Source organism: Pleurodeles waltl, chromosome 6 (genome assembly GCF_031143425.1).
Source record: "Pleurodeles waltl isolate 20211129_DDA chromosome 6, aPleWal1.hap1.20221129, whole genome shotgun sequence".
Lineage (NCBI taxonomy): Eukaryota > Metazoa > Chordata > Amphibia > Caudata > Salamandridae > Pleurodeles > Pleurodeles waltl.
The window spans coordinates 364,580,466-364,607,539 of NC_090445.1; the positions used below are offsets into that span (position 1 = coordinate 364,580,466).

At 43.7% G+C, this 27,074-nt stretch overlaps 1 protein-coding gene across 1 annotated transcript in view; it reads left to right on the forward strand.

The window, feature by feature from the left end:
• RPGRIP1 (RPGR interacting protein 1) overlaps nt 1-27,074 on the forward strand; it is a 224,866-nt gene that overhangs the window by 33,671 nt on the left and 164,121 nt on the right. Inside the window, exons 6-8 of the mRNA XM_069242083.1 lie at nt 3,784-3,903; nt 6,802-6,907; nt 26,601-26,624. Of these exons, the coding sequence (XP_069098184.1) occupies nt 3,784-3,903; nt 6,802-6,907; nt 26,601-26,624 (250 nt within the window). The remainder of the gene's footprint in view (nt 1-3,783; nt 3,904-6,801; nt 6,908-26,600; nt 26,625-27,074) is intronic.

The following is a 27,074-nucleotide window of genomic DNA, read 5'->3' on the forward strand; positions in this document are numbered from 1 at the left end:
TGTAACTGGAATACATGACCTTTGGTCTGTGTGCTCTGTAGAGGCGCCAGCACACTGACAGGCATTGTGCTTTGTGTGCTTCAGCCTCAGTGCCAGCGCGATCATTCAAAGTCCTTCATAAACACCTGGCACAAGTCAAAGTATGCACTACGCAAGCAAGAGTAATAAAATGCAGGAAAAGAAATACAGAAACAGAGCATGGTGAAACAGCTGACACTCTTGGGGAAGCAATATTAAGTAAAACATGAAAAAAGAGAGGAAGAAAGAGAGGAAATAAATCACTGACACACATTACCTTAACGTTTTTAGCCTTCATTGTTTGCAAATCAATCCATGTTTTTGACGTTAATGTTAAGGGCATTAAGATAGGGCCAGCTTGAACCCATACAGCAGATAACTGCCTTTCTGTAAGGACATATCTTGCTTGAACTTGACTCGGATATGTGGATTAACTTTGCAAGGGAAATCAGAACCCTGCTCATCTTTTTGAACAATTTAGCTGAGAAACAAATAGAGCAGCTCCACTTCTGAAGGGGCCAGCGATCTGCAGCCAGAGCCTGGAGTGTTAAAGTGGGGGAGGTTAAGGTGATAAGGGGTCTCAGCAGAATATAAATAGCCCAAGTTTAGCATTATAACACTTACCATTAAAGAACAGAGCAATGAACCAGACCTCTTTGCATTCACTCCTACTGTATGACGAATGGGAAAGAATGGGATTGATGCCTGTGAATGACAGTTGCCTGCCCTAACACAGGGATGAAGACTGCAAAGCCCAAAACCATGACGCTAAACGCGTCACTGGCCTATAGTGATACCACTGTATACTACAATGGAAATGAAGGGATTTAGAAAGCTAAGCCCTGCGTCATGCATCATAGTGCAGATAAGTTGATTTAGTGCCTGGTTTCCATCTCCTACTGCAAAGCGAGGCATGGCAAGCAGCCTGGGAGAGACAGCCCAGAGTTTTATTTAGAGATACAATCGTATCTCTAAACAAATGGATCTATTTAATATTTTTTTATGTTGATGTGCAGGAATTTCAGAGGGGTGCAGCCCCTCTGCCCTAGACAAGAAACTGCCCCTGACTAGATCACAAGGATAAGGAGTACTCGCAGGACCGACATCTGGAAAAGAAAGACAGGAGTACAAAAATAAGAGGATCAAGACCATCAGGACCAGAAGGACAAGCACCAAAAGGACCAAGACCTGGAGAACCAGAACCAAGGGGACCAGGACACGAGCTGCCAAAGATCCTGGTAGACAAGAATCATTAAAACCAGCACCAGGAAGACTTTTATCAGAAGGATTACTGCTAGATACTAGGATAAGAAAGAGGCGTATGAACAAGATCTCTCCTAGGAGATCCAGGAACAGGACCAGGGCTAACAAAACCAAGTCTAGGACCAGAAACTGGAAGGGGTCAATGACCAAGACAACCTACATCAGGAGGAGCAGGAGGAACATGCCGAGAAGGAGGTGCCTATGTCAACCAATGAGTCATTGACCAGGAGACCCAGGATAAGGAGTAACAGGACTAGAAGGATGAGCCTAAAGATGAGGCCCAGGAGGACCAGGAGACCTGGACCAGAAGGACTAAAGGGACCAGGAATAGGCAAAACACTTAGAAGGAGTCAATGACCAGAAGACCAGGTCTACAAAATCTGGGGGACCAGGACCAAGAAGACCACAAGGGCCAGGACGAGGAAGACTGCTTCAGCACCAGGACAGAGAGGTGAACCCTAAACAGGGGGAGGAAGATGCAGAAAATGCAGAGCAAGGACATCATCAGCAAGAGAAGAGCAAGAAGGAGGACAAGAAGGAGGAGAAGGGGAATCGTAGGGAGATCAGAAGAATAAGAAGGAAGAGCTGGACCAAGGGGAAGAGGAGGATCTAAAGGAGGGAGAGAAGGCCAGGAGGCTGAAGAGTAGGACTCTGAAACAGGCTTGGAGTACAACTAGGAATAGAATGAAGAGTGTGAGAACATGTCCAGGAGGGGTAGAAGGACCAGGAGGAGGAGGATTATGAGAGTGATGAGGAGGATGAGAAGACCCAGGACAGGAAGGAACAAATCAGGAGGATCAATTCAGGATCAGGACCTGACATATGACCAGGAAGATGAAAAGTAGGACAAGAACAAGGGATAGCCAGGAGGATGATGAGGAGTGCCTAGAGCAAGACAAGGAAGACTAGGAGGATGGGCAGGACCAGAAAGCTAAGGAGTAACAGCAGGACCAGGTGGAGGAGGACCAAGAGGAAAAGCAGTCGAAGGAAGATGAGAAAGGCAGGGTGAGGAGGAGGAGAAGAACTAGGAGTGGGAGCAGAACCTGAGCTAATTCAGAACCAGGATCTGGAGCAGAAGAAGGAGCAGGGATAGGAGGGCCAACAGATTAATAGTTGGGTCAGAAAAAGGCATAGGATGACCAGGAAGAGTACCAGAAGAAGGAAGTGGAGGGCCAAGAAGCAGAGGATGAGTATGAGGGATAGGATCTGGAGGGATCATGAGGACCAGGACAACCAGGACCACGCGGACCAGGAAAACCAGGACCAAGAAGGAACAGAGATTCCAGGACCAGAAAGGTCAGCCTTGAAGGACCCAGTTCATGAAGACACAGAACCTGATTCACAAAAGTAAACTTAATTTTAATAGTAATATCTTTACGACTGCAACCTCTTTACACATTGAAAGGTAGGGCGTGTTATCTTTTTATGTGCTGAGACTCCACAGTTGTAATGATACTACTCATAAAATATCTTTGTGAATATCAAACCACATGAGTGCCTTTGTAAATCAGGGCCAGGGTCCGTGAGGATGAGGTCCAGGACAAGCAGGATCAGGGCAAGAAGACCCAGGAACAAAAACGGGATTATGATCTGGAAGAGGACCAAGACCAAAAGGACCAGAACCAAGAAGACAGGACAGGACCTGGATCTGGAGGTTAAGGAGAAGCAGGGGCAATAGTTCAGGACTAAAAGGAGGAAAATCAGGAGCAGCAAAAACCAGAACCAGGGCCCACAGGAAGGCAATGAGTATGAAGTGTCAAAGGAGCACCAAGAGGAGGTCTAGGAGGAGAAACTGGGGGAGAACAGGATGAGGAGGAAGAAAAAGGCAAGGAGAATGAAAAGTACAAGGAATGACATGATAATGAGGAAGAAAAGGACGAAGAGGATGTGGTGAGCTAGGCAAAAATGGTGAGGTGAAGCAAAAACAAAAACCAAGAACAGGACCAAGAAAAGAGAAGCAGTAAGACCAGGAGACTGGGGATGCCAATGTGATTCTATGACTCATTTATAAAGCCATATCTCGTATAACCATCTCTTTGTTACTTTTCTGAGGTTACATGTTTTTCAGTCCACTTAAAGCTGTGCTTATCCCCCTCACCTTCAATAAATACAGTTTATTTTTGACCGATTACGTAAACCAAAACAACTTGACTGTCACATTTTACCTTGATGGCTATTTCTTGGTCATAAATAATTCATAGGCTGAAAGTAAATTGCTCCACTTCTTATCACTCTTCACCTCATGACCCCGCTTACTTTCTGCTGCACCCAATGTATGGGATCTCAGAGTAAACCGTTTCATTGCCAGCTCTCATAGAAGTAGGAAAGACCTAAGAGAATCACATTAAACTCTTTGTTCAGACGTATTGCCTCTCATGACCTACCCACTGAGGCCACAGCCAGTGAATTTATGAATCTGCATTTCACCTCATCAGGGAAGGTGGGCAATGGAGGGTGGAGGGCACGTTGTATTATTTTCCCATAAATGTTCACTTCCAGCAGGGCTCGGGTGGTTCAGAGCCAGAACGCGAGGATGGCAGAGCTGGAGCATTCGTCTACTTCACAGAAAGACTCAACTGCTTCAACCATGCGGGCTGTGGATCAGCAGGCTGAAGATCACAGGTATTGATGCTGGCCCTTGTCTTCAAACAATTTCTGTTGTCTGTTATCCAATTGACAATCCCACATACATAACATAAGCCCTTGGTTCTGTTATTGTATTCATTTTTACCATATCAGGAAGCCAAATTCTTGCTTTTTTTATTTTTACTATTTCACCACATCAATGAAGTATACTCTTGGCTAATTACCACTCCCACCTTCTTGTCTATTCCTTAATAAATGAACTGTAACAGTACCCCAATATACAGTGATCACGCTGCTGTGCCTGCCAGTGAAGTATGTTTTCCTTTTGTTTCACCCACTCCTACAAGGTGAAAAACTAATCGAGCCTTTTATGAAGAATACCTCATTTTTCATGTTTCTCATTATGCCAAGAAGTACTTTTCTTCCCAGTCCGTTCCATGGGATTGCTGTTACTTTTATTTTTGTTTTAGTGCTCACTTATTGGTGAAGGTCATCAGTAAACTGTAGACAGGAGAAGTGAACCTCTTGCAAAGGTCCTGGTTACTCCATGCTGCAACTGAGCTCACTCTGTGCGATTGCTGAAACAGTGTCTGTATCTTGAAGCTCATCTACAGCATTGCAATTCCACATCTCCCATTCTGGCATTTGATAGATGGAGTATGGTACCAGAATACCTTTAGCGAACCTACGACCCTAAATATCCTTTACTAAGATATTGCCCCGTTGGAGTTAATAGAAATTTTACACCAATTGGGCAATAATTTTCTAAACAGTATTTAGGGCAATAAATGGTAATGGTACTTTGACGTACAAAAAGCTAGATGGCTGAGAAGGCCCTACGACCAGAGAGCAATTGGGGTTGTCAATGGCAAAGCTGAAGGACAGAGCATGCCAAGTGCAAAATAAACCATTTTCCCAGCTTGAACTGGTTTCAACAGATTATGCACACACTGCTATAAATGAATTGCTTGGTTCCAGGTATATATTTGGGTGATGTTAACTTCTTAGGCATTGGCAATGCTACACTGAGCACGAGCCACCCTGAAGGAACTCATACAATAGCATTCTCAGAAGTCAAGCACCTCAACTAGACCAGCCTACTAAAGGAAATTTTGTATGTAAGAAGCAGAAGTTGGAGGTACTCACTTAGCGCAGTGTAAATGTGGATTTTTCAGAGGAAGAGCTTCAGTGAGCACTAGAGGACAGTTTGATAATTTCATCAGTCTCCAAATCAAGGATTATCCTTTCGTCAGCTGGTGAAAGGCCTAGTGCTAAGAAATTTGAAAGAGCTGGTGGCGGTTCTGCAATTTATGATGGTGATGTACAATAACAAACAAATATTGACAGGAGGTACCCAGTGATAATTATTGGAGCACTTTCAGGAATAAAAATATAAACACCCAATCACCCATGAATTGAATGATCACTTGGCCTGTATACACTTATGTAGAGACCTTTTCTAACTTCAGAAGTTGATTATTAACCAATAAAGTTATTGACATTCTGCTTCTGATACTGCATATGTCAATAGACAACCCAACATTGAAATTTTTTTTTTTTGTGAAGAAAAAATGTTGTATAAAAAAATTAAAAGTTTGAAAGCGCTTACACTGCCCGTGTTATTGCAAGCCATCACAAGTGTCTGTGCCAGAAAGGATAACTGGTGCTCTGCATGTCATATTAAAAACACATTCCGTACATACTTAAATGTATTTTTATTAAAGGATCAGTGAGTTGGACCCACTTCCTTTTAGAGACGCAGTAGTACAGCCATTCACTCCTCTTGAAAGATGCTAACAGACTTTTTAGGTAGTCCATTAATAGTCCTTTATCTGACGTGGTCCCGGGATAAATCCCCTCTCCATTGTATGTACCCTCCAGGTATCAGATAATGCGTTTAGGCCTTAGCTGAAGGACATGGTAGAAACTGCAGTGCAAACCTGCACAGAGGAAATGTGGAATAACTTCCAGCACAAGTAAAGGGGAGCATGATGCTGGCTTGTGAACTTCTGCTGAGCAAGGATGAGCAGAAAACAGATGCTGCAGTAGAAGCAAGGCCCATTAGATTTTCCTAGTCATTAAATAAGCCTAACAAGAAAGCCTGAGAGAAGAGCACTATCGCTAACTCATAATGTTTTAAAATACAGAAATCACCCAACACACTTTTAGGGTCGACTCACCAAAACATATCCTTAGAGGACTCCATATGATCGTCGAGCATGGGCTATAGATGAGCATCCCAGGCCTGAGGAAGATCTCTTCAAAGAATCTTCCTTATCTTCCACAACTGATATCAAAACACGTTGGTTGAAACCTGGAGAGCACCTGGATGCCAGACTTGCCATTTGAAATCTCAGTTCCATAGGTATAGTGCATTTGTCTTTACCAAATTATTCTCCTTTCTTATGCCATCCTATACTTCCTAACTATTTATTTCAGTCTTGCAGTTTCTTTTTCACCCAGCTTTCCCTCTCCATCACTGTTTAGCTATATCACTGTTCCTCCTTCCGTCTTCACCTTTCTCTCTTTTGCTTTGGATCAGAGTCTAAGGATGAAAAATAAGTTCTGGTCTTCAACAATGAGAGCCAGTGCTCACTACCTACAACCATTGTCACAATTAAACTACTGCAGTTAAGGACATATTAGAGGGTACAACATGTCACACCTACAACCATTGTCACAATTAAACTACTGCACTTAAGGACATATTAGAGGGGACAACATGCTATCTACGACTGTCAGGCCTTATACCCTATATCCTGTTCCTGGTTACCAGACTCTTCTGGCCCTTCTGCTTTATTTCTTCTTTAGTGTGACACTTTATTCCATACCCTGAATCCTTGGGCTTTTCGTCTGCCAAAATGTATTAAAAGCATGTGTTGCATCTGTGCTCTGAGTTTCCTTCAACCTCATGAGTGTGTTTGTGTCCTGCAGGGCTACCATAAAGGATAATGTGGGTCAAATCCGTCTGCAAAGACAGCTGTGGGAGAAAGACACAGCTCTGCGGCTGCTGAAAGAGGAGTACCAGCAGATGCAAGAGGTATGCATCACTTATCTTGTCTCTGCTTCACTATCCATGCTTCCCATCCACGCTTCCAGAACCCCAGTGCCCACAAATTATTTTTTAAGCAGTAAAGAGTCTGACACTAGGAATTAAGGGCTTGATGCACTTTGCCCATTGTCAAACCAGGGATGTGCAATTTGCTTAACAAGTGGTTTGCACATGGGAAGGCCAATTTGTGATATAACCTATGTACTAGTAGTTTGCATCACAAGTTGTGCAGTAGCGGGGCGAGGGGTAGGTCACAAAATAACCAGCTAAATGAATATTAATTAGGCAGGTCGCAATTTGCAACCCCCTGAGATTGGCTTTGAATGCAGCAATGGAAGCCTGCAAAAGACAGCAAGCCTCCACCTCTACTTTTACATAAAAAAATGTTGAAACTTATTTTTTAAAGCAACCCATGTCCATTAAAGGTACAGGTACTGATTAAAATAAAACATAATACGCTCTCCTCATGGCCATCGACATGATTCGCAAAAGCAAATCTCTCCTAAGGAGACAGCTTTTCTGTGCGAATAAAGTACCACCCCAAATTGGGAGTTGCAAACTAATCACTAATTTGCGGTCACAAATGGATGCCCATGGACGGTTGGGTGCGGCCACTGCTAAACCTGGTGACAGCTAGTCGCTGGGCTAATAACCCCTACTGCTCTGAAGACCATATGCAGCAGGTTTTGATTGCCTCTAGTAGATGGAGTGCACGGCCTGGCCGAAGACAAAATAATAATTTCAAAGAAGTTGGATGCCATATACCATAAAAAATCCTGATATTCTCTACAGGTGAGATCAAGTTTTGGTTAGGACTGTTCCAAATAACTTTACATATGCTTAAGAAACCTCTGATATTCACTTTAAAAACACAGTTAAAGTGAAATTATGCATAAAAACAAAACCTAAAAACAATTGAAATTCTCCAGTTATGGTTAGTTATGCAATCCATGACTTGCACAATACATATGCAAACAATAACTTGTTTATGTATGACCTTACAATAATGATACCAGTAACTAACAACACATACAAGCACCTCAATAAATACAAACTCCTACTGAAATAATAAAAAATACTATATTCATCTTTAGTTTTATTGGTAATATGTTGATAATGGTTTCCCCTTAAAAAACTATAATGTTAAGAAATTCCTAGGTTAAGGTGCTGCCTTTATCTTGTGACCCAGCCCTACTGTTGTGTGTCAGCCTTAACTTCCATCTGTTGTTCTTTGATAAACCTTAGTTTGGCTTCTGAGACCAATTAATTATCTTTATAGGTGTCCGCAAATTTATATGATGATATAACTAAGCATTTGGAGTGACACTGTGAAGGACTGGAAGGTGGTAGTTGTGTGGGTGTACATATTTCTTATGACTTGTATTCTTGTGGTGTATCATTTCTGGACACCCCCCCCCACACACACACAGGGCCATAAAAGCGGTCCCAAATGGATGGAGGGTTTTTGTGGTTCAAGCACTATCCGCATGTTTTCACATCCAGAAAATACAAGGAAATGTATTCTTACAAAATATAGGAATTATACCGTGGCATGTGGCATCAAGGAAAGATATGGACTTCCATGTCTTAAACACCTGAGTCTTCTGTGGACAAGGGTAATCCCACTCCTACCGGCTTAGCGATTTTCCCACTTCTGCACAAACAATACCTGGAGAGCACCCATGCTGTTTATCAAATGCCAACACCTCATACCTGGTGTTAAATTCCATTTATGAATATCTGGTACCAAGTCCTACCATACAGATTATGTAACATATACTCAGTCAGTCAGTCAGTCAAATAACTTTATTCGGCAATTGCCATAAAAGTACAAACCAAGACACATTTACCGATCTACATATACTCACTTTAAGACAGAGATGTAAAGGGCTTGTGAACCTGGCTATGGGCATCTGATGCAAATTGTACCAAACAGAAGATAGCATGACCATAATGCACGATCTAGTATTGTGGAGTAAAATATACTGTTCTCGATCCTTAGGAAGAATAAATGATGGACGGAATGCTGAACAATGTCAAACATTCACCTGCAGTACAGAGATCTGGGCCTAAATCCATCATTTTGTTTTTGTTACCCATGCTATTCCAGTTTAAACCCAGCCATATGCAAATCAGTCTTGACTCTGCTCCCCATGGAAACAGTCCAGCCCGAGCTGCCAAGCCAAGTCTTCCTTGGACTGAAACCAAGCATCCTGGGACTTGGTTCAGGGTATCACCCTTCCTCAGCTAGGCAGAGGTCCATCCTCTGGCCCAGCGGAAAAGTCACATCAACATTGCAGCCGGCTCAAAATAGAGCCAGCAGCAATGTTGATGTGCAGCGGGTGCATCGGGCAGTGAAATGCGCAATGGGGCTGTGCCGGGGGGCCCCTGCACTGCCCATGCTAAGTTCATGGGCAGTGCAGGGGCCGCCAGGGGCACCCCGAGTCCCTCTTACCACCAGCCTTTCAGGACAGGCTGGCGGTTGGGGATTATGACCGCCTGGTGGAAGCCTGGTGGTATAGTAGAGGGGCCGGCGGTATGGCCGTGGCTAATGTGCCATGGTCATAATACACTAACGGAACACCGCCAGCCTGTTGGTGGTGTTACCGCCAGAGTTACACCAGCCACCAGGGTCGTAATGACCCTCTAAGTCCTGAGTCCCTGACACTTTTACCCGCCCCTCACATTCGTATAAGGAAGTCTTCCTATAATAAATTGCTAACAACCTTGCTGTCTAGGCCATAAACATGTGGGGATCTTGGTTTAGCCATTTTGAGGTAATACATAGCTGAGCAACTGACATGGCTACAAATAGTAGATCCGCCTCGCGTCTCAACCTCTCGTTGTCCTCCGAACAGTCGGTCACCCCTTGGAACATCAGTGCCGGTGTTATTTGAAAGTGCACCCCTTTTATTGCTCCTAAAGAACTCTGGATTTCATGTAAAAATCCTGGTAGTTTGGGGCATGAAAGAAACATATGCAGAGAATCCACCCCATTGGCCCCACATCTATTGCACTTACCCCCAACCCTCCTCCCCATTTTGCCATCTTTACCGGGGAATGATAAAGGTTAAAGATTGTCATAAAATGTTGATTTTTTCAGCTTGCGGGAAAAGGAACCTGTTGCCCAGCTCTTAAGGTTCCTGCAAATAGGGCCCTTCTATTGCTTAACAAGTCTCCCATTTAGAATTCTGTGACTCTAGATCATCTGGAAACTCACGTAGCAGTAGATCATAAATTGCACCGATCCTGGCTTTTTGTTTAATGGCCTCAACCAGGGGGATTTTAGTTACAGACTTTAGCTCACTCGTATTCCTACAAAGAAAATCTTGTAGCTGTAGAAATTAAAAAATAACCCCCCTGAGCAGACGAAACCGCTCTTGTAACTCCAAAAAGAACAGAGTTGCCCCTCAATGTAAAAGTCCCCTAGATTTGTCAGCCCCCTACGAACCCATTTTGAAGATACATAGTCACAAAACATGGCTTGGAGTATGGAGTGGGCCATCATGGTTGTATATATATTTAATTTCGGGATGCCCAATATCCGTTTGACCTGACACCAAACCTTAAATGCGTCTCTTACGGTCTTGAATCTTGTTCTTTTGTAATAGCTAGGTTCTAAATTAATACCTAGATAGCTTTTGGCCTGATCCCCTAAGCTTAGTTCATAGGTAGTGAGAGTTTTCACAAAGGTAACCTTACTCAGTGTGTCAGAGAGCTAAATCCCCATGTGCTGTAACATACAGGTCCAATAACACAGAGTAAACCATCCCTCCACAGAGTCGGGGAAGAATCATCCATCTGTCTGCTTGCCTAGGTGAGCGCCCCCCCCCCCCAAAAAAAAACCTATTGCAATTACCTTCCAGACTAGAAAGCCACTTTCTGTTCATTTCTAGAGGGATCGTTCTAAAAAGATATAGAACCTTAGGCAAGATAGTCATCTTTAGGACATTGCCCCTCCCAAATAATGAGAGATGCAAATTATCTATTCTCTCCAAATCTCGCTTGCTATTGCCTAACATTGGGGCCATGTTAAGCTCCACAGTCTTATCTACCACTGCTATGAGTTTCACGCCAAGGTATTCAACCTCCGTAACCACCTTAAAACCAACAGCCTCCATGCACAAAACTTGTGTTTTACATTCATTAGGCTTATACTCTGAGTACAATCCAAACAGATAAGCTTGAACCTCAATCTCAAGGAGAGCCATAAGTAGGTTAGTAGTACAGACTGCAATGTCATCAGCATATGCCAGAGCCTTGTACTCAGTCTGATGGGCGATTTCAGGCTTAATATTAATATTAGGCTCTATGATGGAATGGAAGCACGCATGCCGGTACAACGTATGCTGGTACAACGCAGTCAGAACCATGACTGCATTGTTTCCATGCATGCCTTTACCACACATGCCTTTACAACGAATTTAGCTGTAAAAGAAGCATGCCTCTTAAAGGCATGTATGAAAACGGCATGTGAAATGGCATGCGTGGTTCTTTCATGCATGAGGCCCAAAACTATCATGACACCCCCCCCACCTCGCCCATAAAAACTAAACTACACCAACCCCCCCACCCGCCCTGAGCCCTAAAACCTCCCCTCTCTAATGAGTAAACAACCCTGACCCCACCACCCACCCTGAGCCATAAAAAAGAACTACCCAATCCCCCAACCCTGCCCCTAAAAAGTACACTATCCTGACTCCTCCTTCCCCCCGAGCCCTAAAACCTTCCCCCCAATAAGTCAACTACCCTGACCCCCCACCCAACCTAACCCCTAAAAAAAGAAATATATTAGCCCTAAAAACAAAATTACCCCGACCCCACCACCCGCCCTGAACCCTAAAAAACCTTCCATGACCCCCACCCTTGCCCTTAAAAACGAAAGTACCCCAACACCCCACACCCACCCTAAGCCCTAAATTCACCCACCGCTAAAACCTACCCACCAACCCTGCCCCATCCCCACTTACCTCACCGCGTTCTCTCCCGATCCTTCCAGCTCTTCTCTCCTCCATCCTCCCGCCCTTCCTTAGACCTTCCCCCACCCCTTTAAAAATAAACTACCTCGCACCCTACCCTAAGCCCTAAATAAATAAAAAAATACCCACTCCCGTCCGTAAAAAAAAGAAAAAGCCCGACCACCCACTGGAAACCCTTAAAAAAAAAATACCTGAACCCCGCAACCCACTCATTAAAAAAATAAATCCTGCCCAGAGACAAAAGCTCTTAATCCACCCGCATCTCTGCCCCAGCCCCACTTACCTCACTGCTTCCTCCACATCCCACCCAAACAATGTATGACTTTTTCAGTGCCTTAACCACGCATATTTGTAGGTTAGCACAGGCATGGATAAGGCACAGAAAAAGCCTTGCGCTGTTCCGGCAAGCGTGGTTACGCTTACTTGGGAAACGTCGTTAAGGATGCATTGTTAAGGACAGTTCCTGTAATATTACCTTCTAGCATTTGTAAAAAAAAAAGGGTGAATATATAGAGCAAATAATAACAGGGAGCATGGGCATCCTTGTCTTGTGCCTCTTGAAATAATGAAGCTATCTGATTCGTGACCCATGATCCTAATCCTGGCTCTGGGAGTCTAATGGCTTGGATAAAATTATTGCCAAAGCCTTTCCATTGCAACACTTCTTAGGAAGATTTTTGTTATTCTTCCAGCACTGGCTAGAAGACTCATTGTGCAAGCTGTTATTCTTTCAAGGCTAGACTATGGGAATGGCCTTTTCCTAGGTTCCCCAGTATATGTTAAAAAGAAATTACAAAGAGTTCAAAATGCTGCGGCTCGTTTACCACTGAACATCCCAAGAAGGTCTTCTGTGAAAGCTGGATTGGCCTCCTTGCACTGGTTGCCTGTTGTACAGTGGATCAAATTTAAGGCTCTATGTCATATCCACAGGTCTTTGCATGATAGAGGACCTATGCTCCTTAGGAACTTGCCCACTTTTTATAGGCCGAATAGAGACTTGAGATCCACTACTCTTGCTTTAGTAACCGTACCGAAAATAAAGAAAGCAAGATGGGGTGGGTGTTTTTAGGAGCCAAATTGTGGAACTCGCTGCCTCTTAATCTTCGGCTGATGGAGCAAGAACTGGAATTTCGAAAGGCCTTGAAAACTTGGTTATTCTAGGTCCAGTTGTTTTTATTCCTTTCTTGTTACGTATCACTCTCTTCCCCTCTGTGGTTAGGGTTTACTAGCGCTGGGAAACCCGAGGGTAGCCATGCGCTCTATAAATTGTGTAACGTAACATAACATAACACTGCCCACAAAAACTGCCACACATACACAATCAAACGCTTTCTCTGCTTCGAGTAAAGCGGGACCTACTGACGTTCCTGTGGCTTGCTCAGTATAAAAAAGCGTGATGGCTCTACGAACGTGATCTGTAGTAGTCCAGAATGAAGTTGTGTTGATGAGGGGTTACTGGAGCGTCTATCACTTTTCCTACACCTTCACATAAATTTTGCCCTCACAGTTAAAGAGATTGGCCTGTATGATCCTGGCAAAACCGCAGGTTTCCCTTTTTTCCTGAACACTACAATATTGTTTATTTCCCACGACCCTGGACTCATCCCTGTTTGGGCCTCTGAAAAGGTTAGCAGCATATCCTGTTGAGTCTCACAGAAGAACAGCCTATAGAATTCAACTGGAATGTTGTCAGGACCAGGGGATTTGCCTGGAGCTAACATGCAAATTGCATCATAGATTTCTTCCACTATTATAGGAGTCTCCAGCATGGCCTCTTCCTTGTTGTAAATCATAGGTGTAGATAACCCTTGAAAGAAATCTGCACAGCTAGCCGCCAGGGGAGCGGGCTCACCTATATATAAGGCCATGTAGAATTCTCTAAAGATCCTTAAAATATCTAAAAGGGGATTCATACCATTGTCCAGCATGATCCTCTATAACTGAGATCCAGTTGGCCATTTCTTTCTGTTGAATCCGTTTTGTTAGGAGTCACCCCGTAGTTTCCCTCAGCTCACAGCATTGACGTTTATATAAATGGAATTTGGCTGCAACCACAGAGCTGAAGTGCCTGTTAATAGAAGATTTAAGTATTGATATTTCCTTCTGCAGTCCAAGTGCATTTTGTACAAAATGAATGCTACTAGAAAGTTCACCTTCTGCCTGCCCCATTCTATCAAACAAACTACGAATCTCCTCTTGTTTTACCTTTTGCTGATTCATGGAGAAACTAAGGGTTTCCCCTCTGACCCTGTCCTTGAAAGCATCCCAGACCGAGCCTACTGAAGCAATTCCCCTGGTAATTTCTAGAAATTCTAAAATCCACTTAGACATATGGTCCCTATAGGAATGATCTACTAACAGTTTACAATCAAAAGTCCACGATTTCTTCCAATTCATAACGCAATAACCAATTTGACTGCAATTTCCAGTACCAGAGGGTTGTGATCCGACAACATTCTAGGCAATCACTTGATCCACATTTCCCAGAAAGGAAAAGTGGAGACTAAGGAATAATCTAGCCAGGCAAATTTATTGTGAGGGATGGAATAGAAAGTAAAGCCTGGATCTGGAGCCTTCTGTTTAGCCCTTACATCTACCAGCCCATGATCAACCACCTACCACTGTAAAGCTTTGTAACCACCTTGTAAACACCTGGATTCTTCCCAGAATGAGAGTGATTTCCCCTGTGTAAGTCCTTGTAACTATCCAAATGTATATTCAGATCCCCACATCAGCCTCATCAGTGTTTTAGCCATAGACAGAACAAATTGTGACCTGAGCATCCCTGATATCACATTGAGCAATTGTCCAGTGACCAAGTTTATCTTCCTGTACTCGTTTACATGAGCAAATGGTTTTATTAGCTAGTATCGCTACCCCCGGATGTGAACCCTTGAGTGGATGCCATTAGGGATAGCCCTAAATCTTCCAGCCAGGAGCATTTGTCCCATGGGATATGTGTCTTTTGTAGACAAACTATATCTGTCTTCATTAATCGTCACCCAAGGGCAACCCTTGCAAGCCCCACCAGGGATCCTCTCAGTTACCTACAATACACCGCACATCCTGCAGCTTCATCGATAGAAGAGTGGATACCACACCCCCATTTTCAGCAATTCCAGGAGGTGTCATATATGTCCATTGCATCCCTAATCGAGTGGCGCCCATGTCAGCTTCGGGGCAAATGATTTCAGCAGTTGCCATCTGATCCTCCTGCTGGGGGGCTTGCATCCCCTTCCTCGATACTGCCTTCAGCTGAGCAAATAGGGTGAGTTAATGAGGCAATAGGGCGAGTTGATGAGACGGCTGAACTAAGCACAGCCGCAGCTTCCAGGTTTGATGTGCCATTTGTGCTGATAGCGCTGGACACATTATTTGCAGCCCCCTTTGGGACATCAAACTACATTGGACTTTTAAAAATCTTCGTCCAAGATGCTGCAGCGGCAAGAACTACCGCTGTCGATGGGCTCCCCTTCTGACCTGCTTTCCTGCCCACCTTCATCAACTCAGACTTCCTTGCTGAGGCCTCTGAACGTGTTATATGGCGGCTGATTTTAAGTTCCTTCACTTGTTTTGGTGGTGCCATTACAGAGCAAAGCACCATCCTCTGCACTGATGTCAAGTAAGTAGATGGAGGCTGTCTTGCCTCCAAACTCGCGAGACTGAAAGGAGGTTCTTCAGTTCCCCAGAACCAGCTGAATGACAAAATTCACTCCGTAGCGCCACTGAGTATCAGACTCATCAGTATGCAGTGTGCTGAGACAAAATCAACAGGACTCCAGGCTGAGCACACAGGAGGCACAGCCAGCCATCCTTACATGGCCCCTCATCTTGCTTTCCCCCTACCCTAATAGATGTTTCTAGTGCAGAAAGAGCCAAGGCTTAAACTCTAGAAGTCAGAGTGGATCAACAGGAAACTAAGGAGCATATTTACAAGAAAGTGGCACATCCGCTATGATGCACCACTTTTCTTGCACCCCCCTCCCCCCCCAGCGCCCGCTTAACATCCCCATGGTAGCCCCGTATTTACAAAACGGAGCACCATGGCACATGTTAGCACAATAGCATCATACGTTTTGACGCTATTGTGGCACATTGGTCGACTAATGCCAAAAATGATGCTTCTAGTCCATCAATGTGTGGGGAGGCCCATTGCAAACAATGGAAGCGTTACATTAACGCCTGCCTTGGGCAGGCATTAAAAATTACAGGAAAAATGGTGCAGTGAAATCTTGTAAATTTCACTGCACCATTTTTCTGGGCCTCCTAACAGGTGAATGCCCCCTTGCATACATAATGCCTGGTGCAGGCATGATGTGGTGCAAGGGTTTACAAAGTGGCAAGATGCTTGCATTGCACCACTTTTTAAATCTGCCACGGGGAAAAGGCATCCATGACTCCACCTTAGAGTAAAACAAATTACGCTAGGACGGCGCAAGGATGTGTTAGGAGCTTGTATATATGCCCCGAAGACTGTAGCTAGAATTGTCAAGGATACAACAAGAAGTGTAACTCCAGAAGCAAGATACCTGCAGTAGATACATAACTTCACCAATGGGAAGAAAGAGGCATCCCAGGATACTGACTCAGATGACTAACCAAATTTAAACTCTAATGTGACTATTGTGCAAATATGTAGGTTTATTGCTTACAGACCTTTCCTACTTCAGATGTAACCTTGGTACAGTTGGGATGATGTGTGGGAATCAATGGAAAAGGAAAACTGAGAAACCAAATCATAGAAATCATGAAAAAAATATTTTAGGGAAAGACAATTATAAGGGAATACAAAAAAATCGAAAATTAAAGGAAACATTTAAAAAGAAAGATAATTTTAAGGGAAAACCCAAAAATACATTAAACTTGTGAGAAGTTTAGAACTATTGTGGGGTTTTGGGGTTCAGGGATAGGTAATGTTGAGGGTGATGAGGGAGTTTTAGGGGTTGGGAATAATTGGCGGGTGGCTGTAGGAAAGTACCATCTTGCCTGGCATGTTACCCCCATATTTCACTGTATATATGTTGTTTTAGTTGTATGTGTCACTGGGACCCTGCCAGCCAGGGCCCCAGTGCTCATAAGTGTGCCCTGTATGTGTTACCTGTGATATGACTAACTGTCTCACTGAGGCTCTGCTAACCAGAACCTCAGTGGTTATGCTCTTTTATTTCTTTCAAAATTGTCACTAACAGGCTAGTGACCAATTTCACCAATTTACATTGGCATACTGGAACACCCTTATAATTCCCTAGTATATGGTACTGAGGTACCCAGGGTATTGGGGTTCAGGAGATCCCTGTGGGCTGCAGCATTTCTTTTGCCACCCATAGGGAGCTCTGACAATTCTTACACAGGCCTGCCATTGCAGCCTGAGTGAAATAATGTCCATGTTATTTCACAGCCATTTACCACTGCACTTAAGTAACTTATAAGTCACCTATATGTCTAACCTTTACCTGGTAAAGATTGGGTGCTAAGTTACTTAGTGTGTGGGCACCCTGGCACTAGCCAAGGTGCCCCCACATTGTTCAGGGCAAATTCCCTGGACTTTGTGAGTGCGGGGACACCATTACACGCGTGCACTATACATATGTCGCTACATATGTATAGCGTCACAATGGTAACTCCGAACATGGCCATGTAACATGTCTAAGATCATGGAATTGTCACCCCAATGCAATTCTGCCATTAGGGAGACAATTCCATGATCCCCGAGTCTCTAGCACAGACCCGGGTACTGCCAAACTACCTTTCCCGGGGTTTCACTGCAGCTGCTGCCAACCCCTCAGACAGGTTTCTGCCCTCCTGGGGTCCAGCCAGGCTTGGCCCAGAAAGGCAGAACAAAGGACTTCCTCAGAGAGAGGGTGCTACACCCTCTCCCTTTGGAAAAAGGTGTTAGGGCTGGGGTGGAGTAGCCTCCCCCAGCCTCTGGAAATGCTTTCATGGGCACAGATGGTGCCCATTTCTGCATAAGACAGTCTACACCGGTTCAGGGATCCCCCAGCCCTGCTCTGGCGTGAAACTGGACAAAGGAAAGGGGAGTGACCACTCCCCTGACCTGCACCTCCCCTGGGAGGTGCCCAGAGCTCCTCCAGTGTGCTCCAGACCTCTGCCATCTTGGAAACAGAGGTGCTGCTGGCACACTGGACTGCTCTGAGTGGCCAGTGCCAGCAGGTGACGTCAGAGACTCCTTCTGATAGGCTCCTACAGGTGTTGCTAGCCTATCCTCTCTCCTAAGTAGCCAAACCTCCTTTTCTGGCTATTTAGGGTCTCTGCTTTGGGGAATTCTTTAGATAACGAATGCAAGAGCTCATCAGAGTTCCTCTGCATCTCTCTCTTCACCTTCTGCAAAGGAATCGACCGCTGACTGCTCTGGAAGCCTGCAAAACTGCAACAAAGTAGCAAAGACGACTACTGCGATCTTGTAACGCTGATCCAGCCGCCTTCTCGACTGTTTTTCCTGGTGGTGCATGCTGTGGGGGTAGTCTGCCTCCTCTCTGCACAGTAAGCTCCAAAAAATCTAGTCCTCATCGTTCTTGCAGAATCCACAGCTTCTACCATCCAGTGGCAGCTTCTTTGCACCCACAGCTGGCATTTCCTGGGCATCTACCCACTCCCGACTTGAGTGTGACTCTTGGACTTGGTCCCCTTGTTCCACAGGTTCTCTCATCTAGAAATCCATTGTTGTTGCATTGCTGGTGTTGGTCTTCCTTGCAGAATTCCCCTATCACGACTTTTGTGCTCTCTGGGGAACTTAGGTGCACTTTCCACCTACTTTTCAGGGTCTTGGGGTGGGCTATTTTTCTAACCCTCACTGTTTTCTTATAGTCCCAGCAACCCTCTACAAGGTCACATAGGTTTGGGGTCCATTCGTGGTTCGCATTCCACTTCTAGAGTATATGGTTTGTGTTGCCCCTGTACCTATGTGCTCTCATTGCAATCTATTGTGACTGTACATTGCTTGCATTGCTTTCTATTGCTATTACTGCATATTTTTGGTATTGTGTACATATATCTTGTGTATATTTGCTATCCTCATACTGAGGGTACTCACTGAGATAGTTTTGGCATATTGTCATAAAAATAAAGTACCTTTATTTTTAGTATATCTGTGTATTGTGTTTTCTGATGATATTGTGCATATGACACTAGTGGTATAGTGGGAGCTTTGCATGTCTCCTAGTTCAGCCTAAGCTGCTCTGCTAAGCTACCTTTTCTATCAGCCTAAGCTGCTAGACACCTCTTCTACACTAATAAGGGATAACTGGACCTGGTGCAGAGTGTAAGTACCCTTTGGTACCACTATAAACCAGGCCAGCCTCCTACAGTGGCCATAGAAAGAGGTTTTAAGGATTCAGAGATGGGTGGAAAGTAGGGTTGGTGAGGGTTTTAAGATTCTCGGATGACTTGTGTTTAGGTCTCTGAGGTGTTTTTAGGTTTTAGGGATGTGTGGAGGGTCTTGAGGAGTTTAGGGTTCATGAATGGGGAGTTTAGGGCTTTTGAAGGTTTTTAAGATTCAATTATGGGTAGTGTCTGGGGGTTGCAGACTTTCTAGGCCTCAGGTTGGGATGGAGATTGGGGTGGGGAGAGGTTTTAAGGATTGAAGGATGGGTGGAGTTTAGATGTAGAAAGGGGTTTTTAGGGTTCAGCGATGAGTAGTTTAGGGTGATGAGTTCTTATGGGTCATGGATGGCTGATGTAAAAGGGTGGTGAGGATTGCCTAGGGTTTCAGGAATGGGTGGAGTCTGCGTCTGCTGAGGTATTTTAAGGGGTGTGGGAGGGTGGGGTCTAGGCTTAGAAAGGTTTTTTAGGATTCAGAAAGGAGTGGAAGTACGGGCAGTGAGTGCTTTTATGGTACTGGGATGGTGGATTTCTGAGGTAGAAAGGGCTTTTAGGCATCAGGAATGAGAGTAGTTTAGGTTCTGTGAGGGATTTTAGGAGGCAGGGATTGATTGTGCTGTTTATGGGTGGTGATAAGTCATAGCGTGTCGGACCTTAATAAGTAAACTTACAAGGAGATGCGAATAGGTTGATGAACCTTTTGACTGGCTTTGAGGTTCTCCCACCATATATCCCGTACATGGATATCAATAATCAATAACAATCAATAACATTAGTAATCAATAGTCACTAATTGTTACACACCATGATCTTGCAGTCATGAATAACCACACCTTTATGTAAAAGTTAGAATGTTTATTTCCCTATATTAACAATGCTAATGTAATGTAACTTCATCTCAAAATCAAATGATAAACATACAGAAACAATACTGGCTGTCCAAAGCAGTGAAAGAATCACAATCTAATCAAGGCTTGAGCTACTACACATTCTAAGGTTACAGTACAAATTAATAGCAAGAAGAACTGCGCAAACGATATTACATACATTTAGATTCAGCAAAGAAAAGACAACAGCTGTTATTCCATGTAACAAACTTCATCTGTGAGAATCTTAACTAACATCAGATTAGAATAGAATTGTTGGGCTTCATGCAAAACAATTTAGTCAATACAAATATGGAAAAACATCTAACTATGGCTCTGTCAAAATAGAGGTTGGAACCTAGAAACAAAAGCAAATAGACATGGCAATCAATATCTGTCATGGTATACCTCTCCTCAATTGGATCGGCAAGCTAAGATAGTCTTCATCATCAGGACATCAGTCTGGTCAGCAAGGCATCAGGATTCAGCATCAAAGTTCAGAAAAAGCAAAGTCTTTAAGCAATAAAGTTAAGCACGTCTCTTCTCAAGAAGGTCAAGAAAATAATAGCCTTATGGCAAGATAGAAATTGGGCAAATGGTGTCTTCTCCTTAGTGTAGTCTGGCTAAGTTAGATTTCCTAAAACTACTTCCCACAGCTTAATGGTGAGGGAATAGCATGTTCACACTTCGTCCAGTAAAACTAAAACTTCAAATCTAAAGTTCTTTTACTACATGGTTCACATGTTGACGATTGGTCCCTGTTCTTCTGTTCTCATCATTTGCGCTTATCAGGTAACAATATTGTTGCAACTTATACTCCAGTCAGTGTGTTCATTGTCTTCTCCTGGGTAAGTCAGTCTCACACACATTACATTAAACATTATTGCACTAGCAAGTACATCATCTCCGAGCAAGCAATTCTCATGAGAAAGACTTCAGCTACAAGTATTAGATCAGCACAGTGGAAAATCACAATTTAATTCTCTGAGCATCCATTTTATATAACGCCTAAGAAATGTAGCTTGGCATGAGGCCGTGCGACTAGGCCAAGACCTCGCTAAGTTAAGGCCCACAATAAATAAAGCTAATACATAATACATAACCCTCAATATGACATATTACTACACTAATCAAACAAAAGCTCATCATTTCATAGTAATAAGCCATTAATAAGTACACTTTGTGAACATTGGTGGCCACTCTGGTGGGCGCACCTTCAAATGTGTACATTATTTTTATCTAAGTTAATACATTTTCTACGCAAATTCAACACTCAGGATACATGAATATTCATTAATATTTTCATTAATAACTTCTGTGTCAACATGAGTCAGCAAATGAAAAGCATATTGAAGTAATTGACAAGATAAAAGATACAATAGATATAATAATGAAATAAGTCCCCTGAAGTAAAGAATTGAAATAAATATCTCCGACAAAACTGTTTCTAAAAGTAAGACCTGCAACCATTGCATTCAGACTTAAAAAGTAAGCATTCAAAAGCTAATTTCGACCAAAAAGACATTCTATGAAAAGCTAACTTAATTCTGAAAATTTCCTTTAAACAGTTTAGATTAAATGGTTCTTCAGTAATAGTATTCCATGAAATAGTTTTTCTATGAAATCACATACAACCCAGTTGTGAGACCATGATGCACAGAAAGTTCCATAAACAAATAAGATAGACCTGGCTAAACTTTCTCTTATTAGTGCTATGTGTTGCAGGCACTCAAGCCTTTTTGTATGTTTTTTGTCTTGCTGTGCCTGGTCACTTCAATAGTGGCACAGAGGACATTGAGACTCAGAAGTATTACCTAAGACTAGGCCTCATTCGCTTTGACCTCAATGGTGACCTTCACCACTGATGTGACCTTGGTGTGCCTAATAAACCTGCACAGAGTAATGCACACAAGTTGAGCAGCAAATGTAGGTTTTGGCACTGTGGGCAGAACAGTGTGGCCATTTGTGATAAAAAAGCGGGCCAAGCGCCATTTTGTGGATTCTTTTACCATCAATGTACCCCAGCAAGCTTTGGTGGCAGGAGAATTCTCCACTAGCAGATAATTTAATGGAGGATTGCCAGTGCCTCCACAAATATGAGGACTTTCTATCAGTATTGTAATCTTAATCAGGACCTGTCATGAGTCGGAGGGATTCTCAGACTAGACTTTGATCTAAGTCTCAAGTCTGTGACAGTTTCTTCCAAGAAGAGGCTGCCACAGGACAATTCTTTGATTTTAAAACAGATGTTTTAGTTTATCATTTGGAAATATCTTTATGTTCTTTTAGTCTTACTTGTGGTTTATACTTCAACCCCAGACCTACCAGCTCAAATGGCACCACTATGTGTCACACAATATCGGCTCCTTTCATACGGTCACCCAGTGAGGAGCCAATATCACACGGTGACAGACAATGTGAGTTTCAAAGATCTGCAGAGAGCATACCCAACTCACATTATGTGTAAGGCTGATGTACATTGGGGATTTGCAACATCCCTGGGACATCAGAGGCTGCCTTCAAAGCCTTGATATGTTATTTGTTTTAGGGGGGTTAGCGTGACTCACTACAGGCACCTGCATATAGCCCTGTCTTATCTCATAGGCTATGTCCCCGTAGAAGCAAGGTTATGGCTAGGTAGGTTTTAAGGCCGGTCCCACCCCGTCCCCTCCTCTCACATAGTGAGTTTTATTTAGAGGTTGACAGATGTGCAACCCATGTTTCTTCCATTCTTTTCTAGCCCACCAAAGACTATCAACCACATTAGGAATATTTTTAGCCACATACCCGTAGAGATGATCAGGCTTCAGAAGGCACTTCAAAAACACATTGCCGTTTTGTGCTTTTTCTTCTATGAGGGAAACTTTTCCTAGTGATAAGCCCACTGACAAGCTCCAATTATCCAATTGCACATTAAACTAACAGACTGGAGCCAAGGCTACGAGTTGGTGTGCAGCCCATCACTTGCATTTATTTGCATAAAATTACCAGGTTGGCGCCGAGGCTGTTTGTGAGCAGTTCTCAGAGGAATATTTGCATACCTTTTTCCGAACACAGGAATTTGAATTTAAAGAGGGTATCTCAGCTTCACTCTTCCGCATGTACAAAGAATCAAAAATCTAGAGGTAGGTGGTTAGCTCCCAGAGATTAGAAAAGAGGGCGTTGAACGGGCTTGGCCCAGGAGTGGGCTTCTGGCTCTGTCTTCGCCAGGACATCCCTTTCTCACTGAACGAAGGAACCTGTAACGCGGTTAAAGTCAGGGAAAGTTCAGGTCCTTTCATGGCTAAAACGTAACGCAAGATGATGAATGACCTTTGAGTTATCTTTACTGCCAATTAAATTAATGTGTGCTTTTTAATTTAGAAAACCTCTAGCTTTTCTTCGTTTTATTTGTTGCTGTAATATTTGCACTGCGTTTATTAGTGTGTGCTTTTTAATTCACAAAAACCTCTGGCTTTCCTTCCTTTTTATTTGTCGCAATAATATTTGCACTGCATTTATCCTAGTCACATCACTGTTCTGAGGAGTGGTCTTTGTCTTGGCTCTGCGAGAAAAGCAACGCTGCAGAGCGATTATTAAAGGTTTCTGTTTTTCTAACTGAGGTCACCTTGAGATTCTCTGGTCAGTGCACAGCTCTCGAAGGCGCTGGAGAGGTTGGGGCCAGAAGCGAATTGCACACTGCAGAGCTCTGGAAGGCACTGGAGAGGTTAAGGCTAGGACCGAATGTTAAATCATGGAGCTCTTGGTTAGTTTTTGTGATCTGCGCCCCAGTGTTTGATACAAACATGAATTATGCATGGATAACAGAGCTCTAAAAACAGTAAGATGTCTTCTACCTAGACCACATACGGTCAGCCCAGTTTCTGCTCAAAAGTGGTCCCCTAAAGAGAGGATTCCTGATGAATAGTCTTTGAGGGGTGATATCAGCAGGGTTCAGATTTCATCACATACAGTCTTTTTCAGGACCCATGCTCTTAAGAAAGAACAGTGCTTCGGGCTCCTTCCACCGCATGAAGATCAAGGCACACAGGAACTAATGAGTATTGCTTGTCATATATGGTCAAAATTGTAGTTTTCGCTGTTAATTGGTGTTCTACCTCAGTGGTTCCCAACCTTTTGACTTCTGTGGACCCCTACTTTATCATTTCTGGGACCCGGGGAACCCCCAGTAAATCATTATTGGAATCCGGGGACACCCCCCCCCACTGAGTCATTACTGAAAGCTGGGGACCTAATCTGTTAATAATATTTAATTTACTAAGCAATCTCGCACACTCAGAAGAGGCTTTGGGGACCCTCAGGGGTCCCCGGACCACAGGTTGGGAGCCACTGTTCTACTTGACAATGATCCACAATATCAAGGCACATAATGCTTGGCTAAGCATTACATGTGAAAAGTGACAAATTCAGAGAAGTGATCAGTGTCGTACTGGCCTATTAGGCAATCTTTCAGTGCCAGAAGAGCTGGTCTGTCATGTCAGTGTGTGGGGAAGTTTTGGGGCTGTTTGTGGGCCTGTTGTATGGTCTAGTGAGCCAGTTTTAATGGTTGATTCCCCTGCTATTACCACAAGCATTGCCTGTAGCAAACATATATGCATGCAGTTTCCCATACCTTGCAAAACACCTATACAGCATATCTTCACAAGTTCCAAACCAACCCGGGGCCAAATTTATCAAGGGATTGCACTGCCCTTGCATAACACAAGGTATTGCAAGGGCACTGTAGTCCTACGTCAGATTTATCAAGCAACGCAAGGCCACCTTATGTGGCCTTGCATTGCTTGGTAAATCTGGAGTAAACACAAGGCAGCGTAAGTCCCTGCCTTACATTACTCTGTCCTGAGAAGGCATTCCATGGCTACAGCATGGGTGTTCCCACGCATCCAACCATGGATTTTGACATTCTCAAATTTTTTAACAATGGTGAATCTGGGACTGCTTCAAAATCCATGGCATTCTGCAGCACTTTTAGAAAGAGGGAAAAGCCCCAGAGAATTGTTTTTGTGCAAGAAGTTGCCCCTTTCTGCACAAAACAATTCTGCCTATAATACAGGCACCCTTGCACCAATGCACAGGGGTGCCTGCATTGCTGCGTGCTAGGCAGCAGATTGTCCAACAGTGCAGGCAGAGAGCAGCAATGTGCCATATATTAGTAAATATGGCACATTCCTGCCCTCTCCTTTTCACGCAGCGCAGCAAGTTGTCTTGCTGCATTGGGTTGCATGAAACCGTGATAAGTCTGGCCCCCATTTGTAAATATGTGACCCTTATTTAGCTATCTGATTTTCTAACTGGGGCCGCTTTTACGCTGGTCTATTTTCTGTTCCAGTCTGAAGCTGTAAGTGATTGATTCTAAACGCCAGCAGTGATTCTAGGTCAATGATATGATTCAAGGCAGATCATTTGGGATTGAAAAGTCATTATCGTCTGGTTTGACAGCGCAGTTGTCACCAGCCAAATATGTGAGGAACACTGGTGAGGGGCTTTGACCCAGCCCACATTTTGGAAGTCAGGGATGCATGTTTTGATTGGGCAGACATTGTGTGGTTCCACAAAAAAAGTGTTTGCCATCCCCACAGCTGTGATCATTTTCTTTATTTATCGAACTGTCTGAGATTCAACTTTTAGGAGCACACACATTACCTTGTAAATCTATTAAAACGTCTTAGATAGCTAGAAAATGTTAGGTGTTTTTCTCTGGCAGCAGCACAGAGGGGAGTTGAGCAGTCATTAACCCATGTGGATGCTTATGTCCGGCTTGAAAGTTCAACTGTCAACTTTTAACCCTAACCAATATTATTCTACAGTTCTTTGCTTCCACACAAATACATATGCATTCCCAATCTATTTACTTGTAAGGCTTCATGTTAGCATACAACATTCCTTCAAAGCCAGACCTATTGCCAATGCTTGTTTTAAGTTTGGTGATCAGCCTACAGGCACAGTGGCTTAGCAGAGACCATTGCCTCTGCCCGCCATATCTAGAGATCCACAACTGCTCGGCAGAGATCCCTGTGATGAAAGTGCAGCCGCCGGAACCACTGGTGCAGCGGATCCCCTATGTGTATCATCCCTCTCTGCATACTGTTTTGGTTTTCAACAGAAAGGGGGGAGTTGTTGCTGAACAGCAAAATAACAATAGTCCAGAAAAGGCAGAGAGTTTTCTTACTTCATGTAGGGCTTTTATTTACTTTCCCTACCTATGTCATATATGGGATAGGTGCACCAGGAGTTTGGCAGAGCAGAAGCCAGCAACATCATGGCACAGGTCCCACTCTGGCAAATTCTAAATGACCCCCTTAACTTCCTTGTGCCTCAGGTTGTAAATAAATGTACGGAATATGATTGTTAAATGCACACATCTGAACCTTTTCTCTATTTATATGGTCCTGAATTATTTACCAACCCTCAGTATATACAGTGCTCCTTTCACCCCAGCGGTGTTGGGAATATTATAGCAACCTCTCTTTCTGATGAATTTGTCTTTGTTACATGCAGACATATGAGGCGCAGTTCCAGGAGGTAAGAGCCAGCCCTTTGAAAAAGACCCTTTATCTGGTGTTTTCTATGAATTGTGGTGGGGATCTTTAGGCCTTGGTGAAGTAGCATAATGGGGAGGTTCTGATCTAGCAAGAAAAGGAGCTGAGCAGGAAGGGCCATTTATGAATGTGACAGCTCGTGTGCATGCTGGTTGTGTATCTGAATTCTATTCAGTGAATGATGTCAAAGTTAGGACCTCATTTAGAGGTCTTTGGGTCACTTGCCAGGTGACAGGTTTGCAGAAGCACTGCATCTGATGTTCCAGCGGGGCCGGGTGGGTTTAATCTAGCGTTCGCCGCAGACGTTTTGCTGAAAGTTCTCCCACTGACATAAGATGGAGGACCAGCCAACTTTATCTTGTGAGGGTGGTGGCCCAATCAATCATTTATTTTATATTTTCAAAGACAAAGCCCCCAAAGATAGGTTTTGCCT